The following is a 20,286-nucleotide window of genomic DNA, read 5'->3' on the forward strand; positions in this document are numbered from 1 at the left end:
CCTAGCCCCTCACCCCGCAACAGGCCCCGGTGTATGATGTTCCCCTCCCTGTGTCCATGTGCTCTCATTGTTCAGCTCCCACTTATGAGTGAGAACATGCAGTGTTTGGTTTTCTGTTCTTCTGTTAGTTTGCTGAGAATGATGGTTTCCAGCTTAATATCTAAATAAAAGTTTGGTCATTTCTAACAATTATAGTCATACTTGGCAGCTTTGCTATGGAGGCAAGACTCTACTATAGAAGACCAAAATACCAACTTACCAGCCTTCCCAGTTTGAAAGGGGCAAATGTCCTTTGTGTCATTTCATTCCTGGTAGAGCATTTAACACAACAGTAGGATGAAGCTTATATACTTGTCACATACAATAGCAACTGCCATTAGTTCCTGTGTGCCAGATTGAGTGCCAGGTACTTCACAAACAGTATCTCTAATCTCCCACTAAGTCTGCATGTAGAGAGAGAGTATCCCTAGTGTACAGTAGAGGAAATTGTGACTCAGCATGCTCTACATACTTGGTGGGAGGTTACACAGCTAGGTAATAGCAGAACCAGGCAGGATTCAGTCCCAGCTCTGTCTGATCCTACAGCCTATTTTCATCCTTTCATACCAGGCTGCCTCTCCATGTTCTCCAGTCCCAACTCTCTTTAGCTAATGATCCAATAGCCACAAAACCCATCTACCTCATCATCTGTGGAGACAGGCTTACTACGGGTAGCTCAAGGACTTTGGGGCCACCATGAGCATCTCATGCTGAGGACAAGAGCATATGAGCCAGGGGAGGTGAAGCCCAGGATTTAAAGGCTGATGTTCATTGCCTTGGACCATGTTTACATTCTAGCTGCAGAATGGCACTTAACTTTCACTCACTCCTCATGTCAGCAAAACCTTTATGGCCTGAAATTCACAACATATATATTTATCTTAGGCCCAGTTCAAAGAGTCTTATTTGACTAAATGATGTAATTTTAAGGCAGTCGTACCCAAACTGCTGTCCTATCTCTTAGCTCCCAAATAAGGGCATGATGGCAAAACCCCAGATTATTTCGTGTTACTAAGGCATCAGCTATGTTTCTGTTTTTATTTTTAGAAGTACATATTCTGGCAAAGGCATCTAACCATTACTGGAACTTAGAGACCTTTCAAGTTTAAAAATATATTTAAAGTCTCTTTTGGTTGACCCTAATGTTATAGCCATATCATGATTATGACAGATTTTACTGGGAGGTGTCATGCTTCCATGTTACTCTCTGGCGCACAGGGTGATAAGTGCTAGGAGAATAATATGCCAAATAGTAGAGATCAGTAAAGATTCAGAACTCTGTGCCACGCTTACTCAGTTCACTTAAGAGAACTATTTATTGGCCTCAAGAATTGTCTTTAGTGTAATATGCAAATTTGCCTAGTCTTACCCTTAGATTTTCCTAAGTAATGTTTCTCTCCCAGTGCTGAGTTTTGGGTCTTCAGCCATTCTGGCAGCTGGATGCCAAAGAGGATCCTTGATTATATTTCAGTGCAATCTTCATTTTGCTTTTTAAGAAAATTAACTTGGCTCTTAATAGACCATCAATGAATATTAATTTCTCTTCACCTGCCCCTACCACTTCTCAATCTAAGATCTGATTAATCATATTAGTATCTCTTAAATCTTCATCTGGGAAATATCTCACCTACATTTATTCCTTAGGGGATAAAAATCAGCCCTAATGGTAGCAGGAAAGCCCTTGCCTCACATTGGTCACTTAGCCAGTTACCTGCTTTCTCATGTAAAAACAGGTTCTGGCTGGGCATGGTGGCTCATGTCTGTAATCCCAGCACTTTCGGAGGCCAAGGCAGGCGGATCACGAGGTCAGGAGTTCGAGACCAGCCTGACCAACATGGTGAAATACTAAAAATACAAAAATTAGCCGGGCATGGTAGCGCACGCCTATAATCCCAGCTACTCAGGAAGCTGAGACAGGAGAATCGCTTGAACCCAGGAGGCGGAGGTTGCAGCGAGCCGAGATTGTGCCACTGCACTCCAGCCTGGGTAACAGAGCAAGACTCCGTCTCAAAAACAACAACAACAACAACAAAAAAAGTTCTAGGGGAATGGTGAGGTGGGGAGTGGTAATCTGAAATTGAGTTCAATGTATATGTAAAAGTTAAGTAAAATTTCAAGGTAGGGAGAGACAGCAGGAGAGAATAGACCTCTTCAGGAATACCTGTAGTGATACACAGCTTCACACGAAGAAAACCGGGGTCTCCCCCAGAGTACTAGTGATTTTAGAAACATTAGCAAGGAGCAGTGGGGTTTTAAAGTGATAGGAATACTTTGAATAGAGCACCATATTTAGAACCCAAACACCTTAAGCACCATATTTAAAACCCGGCACCTTTGGTGCCAGGTGGAACAGTGCAGTTTCAGGAAACATTCAGTCTCTGAGCCTCATCATTGAATTATTGTCCAAGAGTGAGAGATGAAGCAAGAGGGACCCAACAACTAGGTGCTATTGGAGGGAAGACTGCTAATGGGAAGCTGATGCTTAGACGTGGTAAGTTTGAGGTGGACTTTGAAGAAAAGGCAGGACATGTCATTATAGGGAAGATGGGAGGGACTTCTAGAAGGGGGAATGGATTTGCAAGGACACACAGAGATACACACCGTGTACTGGAGGTTGCATGATGAATTTGATGTCTTCTCCTAGGGTTTGGACAACTATGGCACACACCCTGTGCACAGACATCCCTTTGTCAATGTTCAACAAAAGCCAGTAGTGACAAATGACAGGTCTGCCCCTCTTTCTGACTAATGGCCACCTCTTAAGCCACTGTCACACTGGGCCTGCCTCCCTTAATCCCACCTCTCTATTTTATAACAGCATGCATAGTTCCTCTTTAGAGTCTACTACAGTCCCTTATATGAGATTGTTAAAGATCAGGGTAACTAAATTCCTATCAGAGATGAGAAAGCCTCAAAAAACGGAATCCAGATATCCGAATATTTAAGGTACCAAGGGAGGAGGAAACATAGTAAGCAATAATAGTAATTGCAAGACAGTATGCAGAGATAGAAAGCTTTGATTATCTCATCTAATCCTCCCAGCAACCTTCTGAGATGGGTATTACCCCCATCTCACTGATGGGTTTAGTAACATACAGAAGATCATATCTCAAGGTCATCAAAACCCAAGCCCTTTGGTACCACTGCCAGTGCTCCAAAATGCTCTCTGATAGAAATGATTGTACAATCTGTTGTGCATATAGGTAACTGCCTGTTTCTGGCTGACTCACTTCAATCAGTTCCACCATGGAATAAAAGGCACTACATCTCAAGGCAATCAAGTCAGTGCCAATATCCCATCCTGTGCCTCTTCATATCTCTGGTGCCTTCATCAGTGCCATACAAATAATCATGGAGCTCAGGAGTCTAAAAGATCTGAAATCTAATCCCAGTTCCACCACTTTCAAGTCGTGAGACCTCAAATAACAGACCTGGCATTTCTGGCCTTGGCTTCCTTTTCTGTAATATGTTGACGGTTCTCATCTAGAAGGGTTGCTGAGATAGTCACTGAGGTAACATGGCACGTAGAAATGAAAACGACTGGGTGCGGAGCTTCCATAGTGGGCTTAGGTGTGGTGCTAAGCACTTGATCTGTGCTGTCTCCGTTTCTTCACAGTCATCCTATGAGGAGGGTGCTGTTATTACCCCTCAGGCACAAGAAGGTTAAATGCCTTGCCCAGTTCCACGTCTGTGAAAGCCAGATGTTCTGCTTTCGTCCCCTTTCTACTCACTAACCCCCTCACCACCACCAAATAAGGCTTATGTTACCTTTTGCACCAGCCATTTAAAACGTTCAATTGAAAACACTTGTATTCTAGCATTGAAAAAAATCAAGTTTTTAAGAAATTGAAAATGTGGTTTGTTTACCATTTTCATTACCCTGAGAGTTAGAGATCTATTTTTGTGGCACTACATTTCATTAAAAATAGTGGCATCACCATGGGATTGTTAGGTGAATGAGATTTTTGTGTGTAATTTCCACAGAAGTGGTTAGTTATGTGACAGTTTCCCCTTCAGTTTCAGTGCTCCAACATTTATAATATATAATACTTAAATGTGAGGAGATTATAAAGAGTGTAATCTTCCTTTTACACAGAAACAAAGAGAAAGAGGCTTTATAGCAAAATTTATTCTGCCTTTGGCTATGAGGAGAATTGTGTATTACGTTGGAAATGTAAACATTTTATTTTAAGTCATGGAAAGACATCATTATGTTTTTCTACTTTTACATGCGGATGTAACTTACTTAAAACAGTAGATTTGTTACTAGGAGATTATATGTAAGTAGAATGTGTGTAAATGCTACCTTATATAGGGGAACTGTTAGGGAAAGGATTTACATGGTCAATACTCTTAGTAAAATGTAAATTCTTGTACTCAAAACATTTAACAGCCTCTGAAGGTGCCCTTTTTTTTTAATTTGGATTTACCCTAGATTTCTTAAAGTGAGCCTAGTCAGCTTAGTTGATTTAAAAAAAAGGTTTATCCCTGAAATTAAGTGAACAGTTCATATGTACAAGGGTTTTCAGAGGAGACAGTCCTGGTTTTCATCAGATCCTAGAAGGTGGTCCTTGACTCAGTCCATAAATTAAGACGAAAGAATTGCTAGATGAGGGTATGCTGGTGGTGATACTACAGCTGAGTTCTTCCCTCTTCTTGGGTGAAACCACTCTGCACTGCTTTCCGCAGCTGTGTTGCACATCAGGCCAGAGCATTGTATTCTGCATGCAGGACAAGATTAGTAGGTTGCATTGTCTTTTATTGGAGGAACTGGATGCTTTTCATCCTGTGTAACAATTAGGCAGTCTGGCTGCTGTACTAGGTCCAATATTGTCTCATCCAAACTTACGGTGAGACACCTGGAACCTGTGAATGTGACCTTATTCGGAAATGGGGTCTTTATAGATGTAGTTCAGTGAAGATAAGGTCATACCAGATTAGGGCTCACCCTAATCCAGTGGCTGGTGTCCTTATAAGAAGAGGGGAATTTCGATAACAGACATACAGGGAGAATGCCATGTGATGATGGATGCAAAGACTGGAGCGATGCATCTACAAGCTAAGGAATGCCAAGGATTGTTGACAACCACCGGAAGCTAAGCAGAGTCAAGGAGGAATTCTCTAGAACCTTTGGAGGAAGCATAGCCCTGCCAACAGCTTGATTTCAGACTTAGCCAGAACTCACAGAGAATACATTTCTGTTGTTCTAGGCCACCCAGTTTGTAGTACTCTGTTAGAGCAGCTCTAGAAAATGAATACAGCTGCTAATAACAACCTCCATCCCCCTCCAAAAAGTAGACAAATCAAGAGGGATTACTTTTTTTTTTCACAACTGAAAGAAGCCCCATAGGTAGACAGTCTAAACAGGGATGGTGGCTCCATGACGTGCTCCAGGTGCCTCCTTAAACTGTGATCCCTATCACAGCTTTTGCCTTCACCACCACTCCCCTTCTCAACTTACCCCTGTTAGCACCACCACTTCCACTCTTGAATACAGGGATTTGTGAGAGGCTCACAGCAAAACGGCATGACTAGGACTTCCCGGTTCACAGGCTTTTCAGGCAATGTGGCCAAAATGATTTGGGAAGATCTTGTATAGACACTGATACTTCTGTACTGGGATGATAAGTCTATGTCCCTAAACTCACATGTGCCAAAATCGTGCTCTAAAACTTCATCTCCACCAATGATAATCAAAGGGCTTCAACTTGCCAGTTAAAAGCAACTCAGTCTCTTATAGACTAACCATTTTTTTCTGAGCAAATGCCCACACTTAGTTTCTCTACTCTGTCTCTTCTCCCTGCCAAGATGGTGCCAGGGTTCTGGGATGGGCTCACATGTCTCTTTGGTGTTTGAGGAAGAGCTTCGAGTGCCTTCTAGGTCCTTGCCTCTAAAGAGAGCTTTGTGTTCCTGTACATTTCTGGGTTTCATTTTCCACTAGAGCCACTGACTGCTCTGTGTGCCCATAGACTGTGACCTAAAGGCCATTGGTTCTTGTTACTCCTGGCCATGGGCCCCGCCATTACATTGGGGGCAGAAGCCAGGCAATGTGGCCTCATCTTTTTGTTTTAGGATGTGTTCCACAGCAGACTATCACAGAGGCAAGCAGGAGACAAAGGTCTAGTTAGGACAGCAGGAGAGCTTACATTGGTTTCTGCAGATTCCCCCTTTGTACTGGCCTCTGCCCTGTGGGTATGACCTCCAGGGGCACTTTCTTTAGTTCCTTGAACCCAAAAAGCCCCCTCTTCTTCCTCCAAATGTCCTGATGCTCCTGACTCCACTTGTTGAGCTTCCCTTGGGGGCCTGGGAGCAGTCCCCTTGCTGCCCTCACCTACCCAGTAGGAGCTGGGAAACCTGAGCCCACCTCTCAGCTCAGCAGGGGCAAAATCCATTTCCCTGTCCAAGCATCCAGTGCTGTGTGCCATGCTGCCTCTGCCAGCCTTCAGGCCCTCACAGCTCAACCTGAAAAGTCATAGCAGTCTTGCAAACAAGGTCATCTTTCTCAATCCTCTAAAACAGGGGTTCCCACTCCTGGGTCATGCATCAGTACTGGCCCGTGGCCTGTTAGGAATTGGGCTGCACAGCAGGAGGTGAGGGGCACGTGAGCCAGCATTACCACCTGAGCTCCACCTCCTGTCAGATCAGAGGCAGCACTGGATTCTGGTAGGATCGCAAACCCTATTGTGAACTGTGCATGCGAGGGATCAAGATTGTGTGCTCCTTGTGAGACTCCAGTGCCTGATGATCTGAGGTAGAACAGTTTCATCGTGAAACCATTTCCCCCACCATTTGCGGAAAAATTGTCTTCCATGAAACCAGTCTCTGGTACCAAAAAGGTTGGGGACTGCTGCTCTAAAAGACCTACAGAACTGGTTCTTGTGAATTTTCTGCAGTTGCTTATTGTTAATGTCTTGTTGAGTGAATTCTATTTTGTTTTTGTTTTTTTTTTTATTGAGAGAGAAGAAATTGTTACAGGCTTTTAAGGAAACCAAAAAAATTTGCTCTCTAATTATATCTGTCATTTCATTCCCATTCAACTTGCTTTCTTGTTTCGGAGCAGGCCATTTAATAGCCAAAACTACAGTCAAGTTTTCTCAATAAATAAAAGCTGTTGCTTTTCTGCTACAGTATGTAAGAAGACTTATCACCTTGGTTTATGAATTTATTCTTATTGAAGATTCTAATAAATTGTCAGGCTGGAAACATGTTGATGGTATCAGTCATTGCCCTGTCCCTTACTGGAAATACTTTTTGGAAATATTTAGAATAGTAGTGTTTTGATATGCAAGCTCCAAGCATGTTTTTTCATGTTCATTTATTAATTCATTCCATCAGTCAGTAAATACTTATTGTGTACCTGTAATGCACCAGGCATTATTCTGAGGGCTAGAAATAAAGCTCTGAGCAAGAACACCTTGGAGTTTATATCCTGTTAGGGGGAGATTGACAGTGAATAAACCAGCAAATACATGCATCAGACAATGATAAGTGCTTATAAATACAGTAAAATAGATGGTATGGTAGAGACTGGAGAGTCATTTGGGGGCTTCTTTAGTCTGGGTGGGCAGGAAGGCTGCTCTGAGGAGACAACACTGGAGCAGAAAGTTGAACAATAAACAGAAGCCTGTGCATAGATTTGGAGCAAGAGCCTCCAGGCCAAGGGCACAGCGCACTGGTTCTGCCTCTGCCGATGCGGGGCATTGAGCAAGTGAGGAGTGGTATATTAGCCCTAGTAGCTGTACGGGGCCAAGCATGGAATCTAGGAGTCCCGTAGCAACTGGAACAATCTTAAGTGAGTGACTAAGAATGTAGCATGTAAGACATTATAAGTGGGCATTTTTTTACGCCACAAAGAATAAGAAAGCAGATGTTAATGGAGGGTGAACATACTGTAGTGATTCTCAAATCGGCGTATCTATCAGCATGTTTTTTAAAATGTGTTTTAATTGTGCCCTCCTCCCTTCCTCCACCAGCACATCCTCTTGTACTTCCCCAGGAGACTAGGCTTTCCTCCCAACCCCGGCCCCTTGTGAGAATCCTGCCTCAGAACGCCACAGTTCCTGATAGAGCTGTGTGCATCCTGCAGGCACATGAAAGCAGGGAAAGCTAAGGACCACTGAGTGTTTAACATACCGACAGGCAAACAACTCAGTGTGATGCTGCGCCTGATGGTCAGAAACTGGCTTGGTGGGTCCCTCAGATCAGGTCTGGAGGAAAGACTTCTCATGTGGCAGCTAAGTCTCCTAGAGGAGACTCCATAGACATTGTCATCTAATGACAATCTGTAGTGCCATGAGTTCGGACTCTCATTTTTACTATTATGTTGAAATGGCAACATGTTTTACTGTTATGAATCCTTAAAGACAGTTTCTTTATTAATTTCACTCACCTGGAAGGAATCGGTCTTTAGAGAGAGGTGAGGTAACATCATTGACCCATGAGGCTATATAGGAAGCCCAGGCTGAAAAGCTTCCTCCTAGAGATTAGATGAATGGCCCAGGCTGTCGGCCACATCATGTCAGCAAGAGGTACCCAGATCTCTTGTTGGAAGTGAAGACACATCTGTCATGATGAGAGTACATTCATGGAATGTTGGAGGGGAGGCTGTGTGTACCAGGCCCAGTGCTGCCCTCTCCACTCAACCCTGCAGCTGCCCCATCTGCAGTTTGCAGAGCATCTTTTGTGGGAGTAGTTGCTATGAGATTTGGCAGAAAACTTCCCAAGCCTGTCTGAAGTTATGGTGTGGCAGCAGGTAGGTTATGCTCAGAGCATTGGTTATAAAATGTCATTCTTCTATTTTCAGTAAATATTCAAGATGTGATATTACAAGAAAATTTGGAAAAAGAAGATCAAATTCTGGTTTCCCTGGCAGGATTAAAACAGGTATGTGCATTGCTCTGACACTATTTCTTTGTGTCCCGCCTGCCATGGAGAGGGCCCCCCGGGGCATGGAGCACCATGATGTTAGAGCCAGCATCCCCCTAACCCTCATTTCCTCCCAGACAGAGCCCCTTCTGCATCGCCACCTCTTTATGCCCCCGCTCCTTCTAACAATTATATCTGACTAGCTTGCGACCCACGCTGGTTTTCCATTTCCCACACCACTCCTTCCTCTTACCAAACCCATTCTGTTTGTTCCTTACCCAAAGCTAGTGTGGGTAGACCAGCATCATGTTCAGTCATTCATGCATGAATTCATGAATATTTTTGGAGCACAAGTCATAATTAGTACCTACAGCAGGCCTCAGACCCTCAAGGACCACATTGACCCAAGCCTTGAAGATCTAAATGAGACATAAATGTCAGTGGAAAAGAGTATGCTGTTTCCAAATGCCTACCTATGCTATGAACAGTCCAGCTCAGGTGGAGCCACTTTAGTGACCAAGGTGTGCAGTGGGGGTAGGTGTGAAGGCAAATTGTGCTTCCTGTTTTAAGATAGAGTGTTAAATATGTGACTCCAATATGTGACCCTGTGAGAACCTGGCCGTTAAATGTCCTGACGTTTTTCTTGCTCACTGCTAAGCCAGCAGCTTTGATAAAATTAGATTTTTTTCTCATTATTTGTTTCTTATAGTAAAATATTAATATTCATACTATAAAAAATGATTGATGACAAGGCTAGTTTAAATGTCTGAGAGATCTAGCTAGCATCTAAAAACAAACGCATCCATTTTTTTCATTTATTTTCTTCTTCTTTGAAAATAGATCAAAGACATTCTAAAAGGTTCCCTGCGTTTTAACCAGAGCCAGCTAGAGGCCGAAGAGAACGAACAGATCACCATTGCGGACAACCACTACTGCTCCAGCGGCCAGACCCAGGGCCGAGGCCAAGGCCAGAGCGATCAAATGTCTGGGGCCGTTAAACAGGTACAGAAGCTCTGATGAACATGTTACATTAACTCAAAGGGGGCACATTCACATAAGTTCCTCAAAGTTAAGAATAAACCCTACCAAAGTTACTTCAAATTACCATGTGTGAAGTTCAACTGCGGAGGTGCTGTGTACAGCTGTGCAGGCTGTGCACTCTGTGCTGCAGGGGGTGCCATTCACAATGATACTGGTAAGACAAGTGTCTCCTAGAGTCGTGCGGTGCGTGCCCTACAAACCTGTGTGCAGCAGTGCTGCCTGAGCCTCCTGCCATGCCCATTCTGTGGGATGGGAAAGCTGGATCTCTGTCTTAGTTATCAGTCAGTTGCCTCCAGCTGATGCCTCTTTTCCCCTTTAGGAAATACTGTCTATGCTTTCCTAATGCTGTCTCGAGCGGATTTCACTGTGCTAGAACCTTTTTTGCCAAAATTACTTTCTTGCCTTCATAGGGAGGGACTTCTTATTAATGTCCACCATCTCGGGCAGGGGTCTATAAAGGGCTACAGAGTAAGTATTTCAGGATTTGCAGGCAACATATGGTCATCTGTGTCACATATTCATTGTTTGTTTTTTTTTTCTTTTTTTCCTTTGTATCTTGTTTTTGTTTTTATCACAACCCTTTAAAAATACATAAACCATTCTCAGCTTGGGGGCCATGCAAAAACAGGCCATAGGCTGTATTTGGCCATAGTTTGCTGACCCCTACTCTCAGATGTCAACATTGTATATCATTTATTTTAACATAGAACCACAGAACTTCCTAGCTAGAAAGGATCTTCCTACAGCTTCCTTGTGTGCCTAATCCTGTCTGCTCATTTGACCAGTAAGAAATGAAGGCCAGAGAGACACACACAGGCTCTGAGGCCAGAGGCACTTAGCCTACCAGGTATTATGTTTTCAGAAACACTGCCCCAACCCAGTAAGCTTCAGTCACACCATGTGTCCCTGCTGTCCATTATCCGACAAGATGAAAAGATTGTTCATTTCCCACCTATGTTTTAAATTATTAATAATATGTTTAAAATCAGCTTACAAAGTTTCATCTTGGAAAATGAACATTAGCAAAATATTATCTAAGTCACTTTCTCAAAAACTAGCATTCAGACACTTGTAAATTATTTTTTGTGTGATTTTAAAACAGCAAAATGACATTTGAGTGGGAATGTTTTTCAGTTTTAAGGGTGCTCTTCCAGAAGAGAGACTCCATGGTTAACTTCCTCTTGAAGCCATATGAAATGTTCATGGAGTGCTTTGACTCTGCATTTGTAGCCACATGAATGCAACAGTGATATTTCCAGTTTAATTTCATTCGTTTCTTCACAAATTCTCCTTCCTTGCACAGATGTTTTATTTTTCAATAATCATTTATTTATTCAAATATTACTGATCGTGGGCCCAACCACAATGCATTTCTAATTGACAATTTTATTTAAAACTTTAGCATAATTTTTTAGTTGAGTGTGTAGGTTTACTACAGAAAAAAAGATATTTTAAAATCACTAATGAATTTGTTAAATTTAAAACTTAGTGATTATACTTTGCAGTTGTCATCCCTGGTTTCTGTATTTGTAAGAACCTACCAATGACTACTACTGCCCCGGTGGACCCCACTGTGCATACCCAAGATAAGCTAGCCATGAGATGTGTCTGTGGTGAATGAAACTGCAGCCTTGTTCTGGCAGGGCCTCATCACATGCAGCATCCAAGAGATACTGCACCTCTGCATGTGCTTCTGAGACACAGCCCTTCCTGGGGCTGAAGACCCCACAAGTGAAAATAAAATGGCTTCTCTACTCTACCTCTTCTCTGCCATGGCCCTTCCCCATAGCTGTTAGCAGTTTATACAAAGCTAGTACTCCTGAAGAAGGTTTTACTGAAGAAGAGAGAAACAGAGAAGCAGTGCTCTCCTCTCTCCTTCGGGGAAATCTTGAGATTTCTTGAGAGAATTCCTGAATTCAAGCAAGCAAGTCAGAAAGAAGCCAAGTGCATGGGGCCTTCCACTGCAAAACCCAAGGATCTGGGCTAGGCTGATAAGGGCCCAGGGGGTCTACCAGGCATGAGACAGCTGCCAGGTACCCACCTTCTTCCTGCAGGAGCTAACTCATCAGTGCTTGGAGCTGGCTAAGTTTTCCTCCTCACTGCTTGTGGGAGGAGGTAGAGAGGGCTGTGGACAGGCTACCCCCAGGAACATGCACCAAGAGAGCCAAGTGGGAGTTCTGAAGGCTTCCAGGGCCTGCTGTGCCAGGAACTGGGTGTCCAAGGCTATGGGATATATCCCCTGCTCTCATGAGCTCCCAGTTATGGAGGGCCAGGGCCTAGGGGAGCAGTGCTAGGCAGGTTCTTGACACATTGGAGATGTAAGCACCACATGTTGGGTTTGTGACGGGTTGTGCCATGGCACATTCCTAACTTAGGGATGGGTTTTCATTGCTTTCGTGGTTAATCAGTAAATAATGTCTAAAAGATAGTGCAGAAGGGCCAGGCTCCCCTGCCTCATGACACATGGCTCATGGTCCTCCTGCTGATGCCCTTCCTCAAAAGCAACTGTGAAAGTGTTCTTCCTTTGTGGGAATTCACGTGCCCTGCTCCTCACTGTGAGGTTGATGTGACATGGCTCGTAGTGTTCTTTCTGTCTGGTTTACAAATCTTACCTCCAGCTCTGAAAGCAGCAGTCTTGTGAAATTGTATTTTATAGAGTGAGAAGAGCCACACGCTGTCCCTCCCTTCTCAGCATCTATCCTCACACATTCCTTTGGGAAGTATTTGATGAACTAACTCAAATCAACTGCAGTAGAAGGCAGGACTTTGTGGGACCCTGGATCCATTAGTCAGCCAATGCATCACTTGCCCTTTTGGTACTTGGGTCCCCTGTTTTAATCCGCTTATTGTCTACTATTACAGCCACTAGCCACATATCTATTTAAAATTAAATGCACTAAAATTCAATAGAATTAAAAATGCAGTTCCTCAGTCACACTAGCCACTTTTCAAGTGTTTGGTATCCACCTGTGGCTAGGGGCTGCTGTGTTGAGTAGCACAGACAGAGAACGTTTCCATCATCATGGAAAATGTCTGTTGAACAGTGCTGGTCTATAGTTGGGCTCACCTGCTTCTACAACCATCCTAAACTCAAGCTATGAAATGAGGTAGGTCTGGGAAGGTGGCAGGAAGCGGATAAGAGGGATATGTGTTGTGATGATCCTGGCTAGTTTTAGGCAGGACTGACAGGTTGAAAACTTTTCTAATTGTGTAAGACTTACCTGTATCGGGTAAAAAGAGAGGATTGACCTAGGGATTTACAAAACTTCTGTAAATGTTATAAATGGCACCAGATAGCAGTTAAGGCTGCTAGGGAAGTCCATAAAGAAGTCAACTCTGCGTCTAGAAAAAAATTCTAGGTGGGAGTCCAGAAGAGTGGGGTCTTTTGTTGTGCCTTGTGACATTGGCCAAGCTACCAGGTCTCCTATTTGGGCTTGTTTGCTTGATCTGTAATGCAAAGGGACAAGGAGGGGGGTCAATAAAATAAAATGGCTGCTAAGGCCCTATCAGCTCTAACTTGCTTTGTCTAAGGCAGTCTATGACCTTCATCTGGGAATTGGGGGAAGCATGCCAGATAAGTAGAGTAATGGTAGAGACTATCTTTACTTTTAGTCAGGGGTTTGAAAAATATTTCTCCACTTCAGAATCTTACTGACAGCTTCACTGTAAGCTAAAGGAGAATAAGTGATCTCAGTATCTCTGAAGTAGAGGCACCACTCTAAAAACTAGGCCCTGCCAAACGTGCTCTTTTATTTTCAGCCTAGGATAAGCTCCACCAAGTAGCATTCCAGCCCTGTGTTGTGGTGAGAGGCCAAGTTTTCACAGTTTACAGTGCAGGACAACTGTCCTATGAACAAAGTGTCTACACTTTGGAAGAAGTCAAAGCTGAGGGCCTCTGTTGATTCCCCAGCAGCTTTTAGTGCACTCCCCAAAGGCAGCATGGCTCTGACCAGGTGCACCTTATATAGGGACAGTCACGGGGAAGAGATTTGAGTTCTTTTCCTCCAACTCAGAAAAAAGACAGTCCTTCTCTACCAAACAGCTCTGGTGCCATTTGTGATCACATCCCCTGCTATCAGACTACTGTGTGCTATGTTTTTCTTCACTTGTGTAAGAGTTAATGTGTTAATAGAATGTTAGCAGCTTTAGAACCTGAGATGAAGAACCTCAAGGCCTGTTGCAGCTCTGTGATCTTAAAGGCCAATTTCATTTATGTTCTCCAACTGAATATCCTAAAGGTTGGTGAATCATCAGAGGTGGAAGGTTCCTGAGCCATTATTTAGCCACTTGCCCCCTACATCACTGAGGAGGACATGAGATTTAGAGAGGGGCCTGTCAGACAGGGCTCAAGGCCAGATTTCCCTGAGAGCTTTTACTCATTCCCCTTCTTGGTTCTGCACACAGCCCACAGATGGCCTAGGCCATGCCAGTCTGGAGGCCCAAGGACTCAGGAGACACTTCCAGTCAGGGGTCTCCATATAGCTCATTAGACTTGAGACCCCAGCACGAGACTCCACCCATCTTGTGGGGAGGGTAGGCAGACAGGGTGAGGGAGGCAGCTGTGGGCACTACATCACCTTACAGCACTGCTGGATGAGGTGTTCTTTCTGCCAGGCTGGCACTGGATGTCCTTGGTCAAACTATGGCTTTGCTAACCCAAAACCTTTACCTGTGTTCGTGGATGTTAACTTTATTAAGTTAAAAAATAAAAAGCCACTCATAATTGCTTAGAAAGAAAAGAAAATAATTTTTTGAGTAAAGCAATTCTATCTCTATACTTTTTGCCATTATACTTTGCAATTGCCATTCTTGGTTTTCACATTTGTAGAACCTACCAGTTACCACCATTGCTCCAGGAGACCCCTGTGTGCATACCCAAGATGAGCTAGCAATGAGATCTTCATGAGATGAAATACATTAGGCCTTCTGAAATCTATCCTTCTAGCCAGTAATAAAATCACTCCAGATCTGGCAGCTCACATTAGGGAGCCAGCAGCTGCACATGTCATCTCACTATATCATGACAACACATTAGGAGGAAGATACTGTCTTTATCCCTGTTTCACAGATGAGAGTTAAAGTTCAAGGAAGATGGGTGATTTGCATGGCAGTGTCCCACATGAGGCTGGTAGGGATTCTCCTGAGCCTAGGCAGCACAGACACTGCCTCTGTCGGAAGCTTGCCAAACAGGAGCTTTACTTTGTTCCCCCAGGGAGGCCAGCATTTGGCTTCAGAGGGGCTCACAAGATGCTTCTGGCACTGCACCACTGGTAAACGTGTGGGCTTCAGGGCAGCAGGCCAAACACTGCATCTTTCAAGGTCGAATGTAGGGTGAGGTGGCCTAGCTTTCCACCGCGAGTCCCCCAGTTCACAGGGCCTTCCACTCAGTTCTTTGCCGGTTTCTTCTTTCATCCACCTGTACTTCTGACTGTACTTCACAGGCCTCTTCAGAAATGCCAGGGTGCACCGATAGAGGGAGTTCCGATGACTTCATCCTGATTTCCAAAGAAGATGATGGGAGCAGTGCCAGGGGCTCCTTCTCCGGCCAGGCCCAGCCTCTTCGCACCCTCAGAAGCACCTCTGGGAAAAGCCAGGCCCCAACCTGCTCCCCACTGATGTTCTCAGATCCGCTGATGGGCCCAGCCTCAGCTTCCTCCAGCAACCCCAGCTCCAGTCCTGATGACGACAGCAGCAAGGACTCTGGCTTCACCATTGTGAGTCCCCTGGACATCTGACCACAGTGCCCAGTCCTGCCCCACAGGGATCTAGCCACCCTTTAGTGGCCCCAAGGCCAGACTGAGGCTCGTCCAGTGGAGAACCTTCTTAAACCACTGCTTCCTTCCCGGCATGCATTTGGCATTGGTCCAGCCCTTTGAAACCCCTTAGAGAGAAGCATAAATGGCCACAAAGCACACAGGCTTAGGTTTGCCAAATGCAGACAGGGCTTTCTGGGCCCTTACCTAATCCCCACCCGACTCTTGATCTGAGTTAGAGCGGAGTTACGTACCCAGTATCACACTCACAGTTTGAAAAGACCGAATCACAATTAGAATCACTTTTCCTCTGTCCCCTGCTCCCCAGCTAAGAATGTGTGGCAACTCCATCAGTTATACTTAGAAGGAGGAGAAATAGTTATTTTCGTATCTTCTGTCCCTCAAAGCATCAGACATAGGAAAATTGGTTTATACCAAGAAAGCTTCCTCTGTGGAAATCTGTCTCAGCCTACTTTATTTCTACATTGGGAAGCCGTATCGCAGAGCTAAATGCAATAGAATGAACTAGAACTAGTGAATTCCAGGGCTGGGGGGAAAAAAAAAAAAAAAAAAAACCTCATTACTGACCTCTCAAAATTATAAGGATCTCTGCAAACAGGGTCTAAACTTAGGAATCATATTTAGGTGTGATATAGTATTAGATTTTTTTGATGTATTAAAGAATGCATCTCCAATCCTTAGGCCATATCAACTTTGGCCATCAATTTCTCTCCTTAAACAATTGTATTTCACCTTTTAGAATCTTTCATAGCCAGAAAACAAGATTACTATAAGCCAGTTTTTCTGCACTGATTTCAAAAGATATAAGAATATTTCTATCCTTCAAATGGAAAATGTGACCTTGACTTTATGGGATAAACATCTCTCAAACAGTTTTCTGTCAAGTTTCTCTGGTTTCAGAGCTGTATATACCTGTCAACTGAGGAATAAAGGGAAAAACCCAAGTTCATTCCCACCCAAAGTCAGAATCCCTCATTGGCCTTAAGGTAGCAGTCATAAGACAGAGAATTGGACCTAGAGTCCCTTCTGTGGGGAATAAGTATACCTAGAGAACATTCCAGATGCCAAGAGGATGCAGGATTTCTACACAACCCCTGCCCTTCTTGGAAGTCAAGTGTAGGAACTGCAGGGCCTGTGCTTAGCTGTGAACCCTGTATCCTGGGCACCACCGCCGGGACTGGGTCTGACATGCCAGTGCCTTCCCGGGCTCAGCACAGATTAGAGACTCTTCCCCCTTGTCAGTCAGCACCTTAGGAAACCATGATGGGCACAGAGCATCACATGAGCTGTTTCTCTCCTTAAAGAAGATCCCTGGAAAGGATGCTTTTCCTCTCCTTTGCCTGCACAGGAATTCTAACAGGAGTGGGTGAGGATGGCAGAGGGACACAGTGCCTGTCTCGCCTCCATCAGGGAGAGCAGCCATGCCAGGGATGACTGGCTCTTTGAGCCTGTCCTCAGAGGATGGCGAGGCAGCTGGGCAGTGGAGGCCTTCATGGTAACAAATGAAAGCTCAGTACAGAGGAACAGACACTGTTTACGTCCCTCCCACTGCTAACCTTATATATCTGTATAGACAAATGTGATAATGACATGATTTCCCACCTGCCCTCCAAGAAAATGGTGACTCACTCTCAGGTCAGCTACTGTAGAGAGGGTTCTAATTGGTTCTGCAACTTGCTCTTAAACTCTAGCAGGGAAATCTCCTCTTACCACATCAGCATGTAAGGTGAATAATAACTCTGGTTTTGCCAGACAACAGGTTTTCTGGCCTTCAACCATTGGACAATTGCCTGGCAGATGCACACGGTAGCTCCCTGGCTTCTGGCTCTGAGTGTTCCTCTCAGCACCTCTGAGTAAGTTGCTGCCAAGCACATATCCCTATGACAACACTTTGTAAAAGCCGCGGGGCCCCCATACAGCGAGTGACCTTGCAACTGTGCAGGGTTGCTATTGGTCACTTCCTCACCTTGGGAAGGTGTCAGTGTTTTCAGTTCTAAGGTTAAGAGGTGTAGAGCTGTTCCCGCCAGGGCTCTGGGACAGACTGGAAAGGACCACAGAGCTGGCCATCCCTGGGCAGCTGGGCCACTGTCACCTGCTGACCTCTAGTATTTCCTTTGCCCTAGAGCTAGAGTCATGATAGCTGAGGGTCACTGGTCCTGCAAGAGTCACTAGGCACCCACCATGCCAATAAGGCTCTCCGCCGGCTCCCTGCAGTTGGCTGGGTGTTTAATAGTCACCGAAAACTCCCAGCCCTGCTGCACACTAGAGGCAGGTCCTCTCGGTCCTCTCTGTCCTGTGCTCCTGTGTTGGTGGCATGTGAGGACCAATGGGTCCACTCAGAGATATTGCTTCTGTGGCCCCCAACAAGCCCACCCCCTCCTTGGAGGAGAGAGACATACAAGGACAGTGGATCATGGGCAGTACCAGCCTCAAATTCCCACAGGCTCATACTCAGACAATTGTATTACTGCCTTATGTTTTTTAAGTGTTTTTTTTAATTCTTCAGAGTTGAGTATTATTTGCAATTTTATTAGTTACAGTGCTATTAAAGAATATGTGTTCCTTTTTATTATTTTATCAGATACTTATGTTTAATTGTACATTTTTTAAATCCTGAATATATTGTGTTTTGTTAACAAATGTAATCAGTGGAACCCTTATTACATTTTGATTATTAGCAGTTAAATACATTTGTATACATGAAGCTTAGATTAATTCCCATCATCATCTCCTTTTTTTATATATGTCCCTATGTGTTTCATGCATTCCTCTTTGATCAGATTGGAATTTGAGTTAAAATTTAGCTTTGTACATTACGTGTGAGAGTTACAGACTAGCAAGTCTAATTACTTTGCCTTACCTTGAGTGTATGCCATGGGAACAGATAACACATTAAACATTTAGTTACACTGGATTACTCTTCCAAAGCTGACCTCCTGCTAATGTCCAGAGGTAACTGCAATCCGGAAAGAAATAATATCACTGCAGAAAGAATGTGACTCTAAAAATAAACCAGGACCTCCCTGTGATTTGCCTTGCCTGCAGATGACCAATTGACTCTTGTGCTGTCAGCCCTGGGGTTGCTCAGGAAGCTGCCTCAGGGAGTTGGGGGTTAGTTGCCTGCTCTCAACAGGAATGCCCCCTCTACTTTGTCGGAGATGCTGAACAAATATCAAACTCTGTGGCAGTCATGCTGGCCTCCTAATAATAACCTATCAGAGTTGATGCCCATTATTTTTGTTTTTATTTTTTTTTTTAAGGAACTGCTCCAAGGGTTCATTATAGAACAGGAGTGTGTACAGAGGACTTAGGTCCCCACATAGTGGCCGTTCTGTGGCGGCTCCAACCAATTCCATCCCTCCTTTCCTGCGGACACACACCTGGCCCCTGGCCCCTGCCTTGTGTATCAGGAGGGACACTGGGGAGGCTGTGGAGTAGAGAGAAGAGGCCGGATGCATTGAGGATGGCACCTGGCAAGCCAGGCTTCCTTCTCAAAGGCCAGACTGCTTTCTCAGTGTTACTTACTAATGCTCTGTTTTTATAGTGTTAAAAAGATACATAAAGTTCATATAAACAGGCTTGAGACCACTTTGATGTAAAAGCTGTCGTAGTAGTTTTTCTCACAGTGGCACAATTCAATTGATTGATGGAATATTCAGTGATGCTATTTATGCCCTATTGCTTTTTTCTCATCCATCTTTATGCTATAACTCATATTGATTTAAGAAATGATTTCTCCTTTTGGCAAAGCGACCCCATTCAATATGGTTATAATAAAAGACTAATGTCAAACTGAGACTATAGCTTGACTTATTTCAGGCCACACATGGGGGCACAAGGTGCTGACCAGGCCCGGCCCAGAGGAGTCCCTCGGAGTGCATAGTCAGGTGGGGCATGCACGATGGAACCATGTCCCAGCCCGGACGCAGAGGTTGGTCCAGCCCCAGCACTGTGGTCCAGCCTCACATCACCACTGGGCAGGTCCTAGGCCTCGCCCAGGGCTCACATCCAACTCTGACATTCCCTTCCTCTCTAACTTGGGCTAGTTTCTTAACTTCTGGGGCCTCAGTTTCCTTATCTGCAAACTGAAGAGAGTAGTCACCTAGTTCATAGGGTGTGGTGGGGATTGAAGAGGATCACAGTTGAAAGTACTTAGCACAGAGCCTGACATACCATGAAATGCCCGACAGTTTCAAACACGATGCTTAATTCTGGAAGAGCCCCTGGAGGTCATGTAGTCCTACCCCGACCATTGACAGCCAGGACCTCAGAGGCTGCTGGGAGGCCCGGGTCCCACCCTGAGGCAGCCCTGCTCAGCCCACTGGTCCAAGAGACCATTTTGGGGGCAGCCCCAATGGCTTGCTATCCATCAGCACCAGGTTTGCCCTGGTAGCTGCACTTCCACCAATCCAGTGTGGGATTGGTGAAAAGGCCACAGGTGAGGTTGGGGGAAAGGTGAGTATAGTCTTAAGTGACAAACTAGGAGGGATGGGGAGGGGGATCTCTATAGCTTAGGCAGAGCCATCATGCCAATGGCAGCTTAGAATTTGCACCTGGGCCCATCTCT

The 20,286-nt window shown here is 44.6% G+C and overlaps 1 protein-coding gene across 50 annotated transcripts in view; it reads left to right on the forward strand.

Moving 5' to 3' along the window:
- Positions 1-19,511, forward strand: part of TBC1D5 (TBC1 domain family member 5) — a 599,895-nt gene extending 580,384 nt beyond the window's left edge. For all 50 annotated transcript variants that reach the window (XM_054482838.2, XM_054482837.2, XM_063662139.1 and 47 more), the window contains 3 exons: positions 8,843-8,922; positions 9,745-9,906; positions 15,387-19,511. In XM_054482838.2, coding sequence (XP_054338813.1) covers positions 8,843-8,922; positions 9,745-9,906; positions 15,387-15,680 — 536 coding nt within the window. In that variant the 3' untranslated portion in view covers positions 15,681-19,511. The remainder of the gene's footprint in view (positions 1-8,842; positions 8,923-9,744; positions 9,907-15,386) is intronic.
- The last annotated feature ends 775 nt before the right edge of the window (positions 19,512-20,286 follow it).

Source organism: Pongo pygmaeus, chromosome 2 (genome assembly GCF_028885625.2).
Source record: "Pongo pygmaeus isolate AG05252 chromosome 2, NHGRI_mPonPyg2-v2.0_pri, whole genome shotgun sequence".
NCBI lineage: Eukaryota > Metazoa > Chordata > Mammalia > Primates > Hominidae > Pongo > Pongo pygmaeus.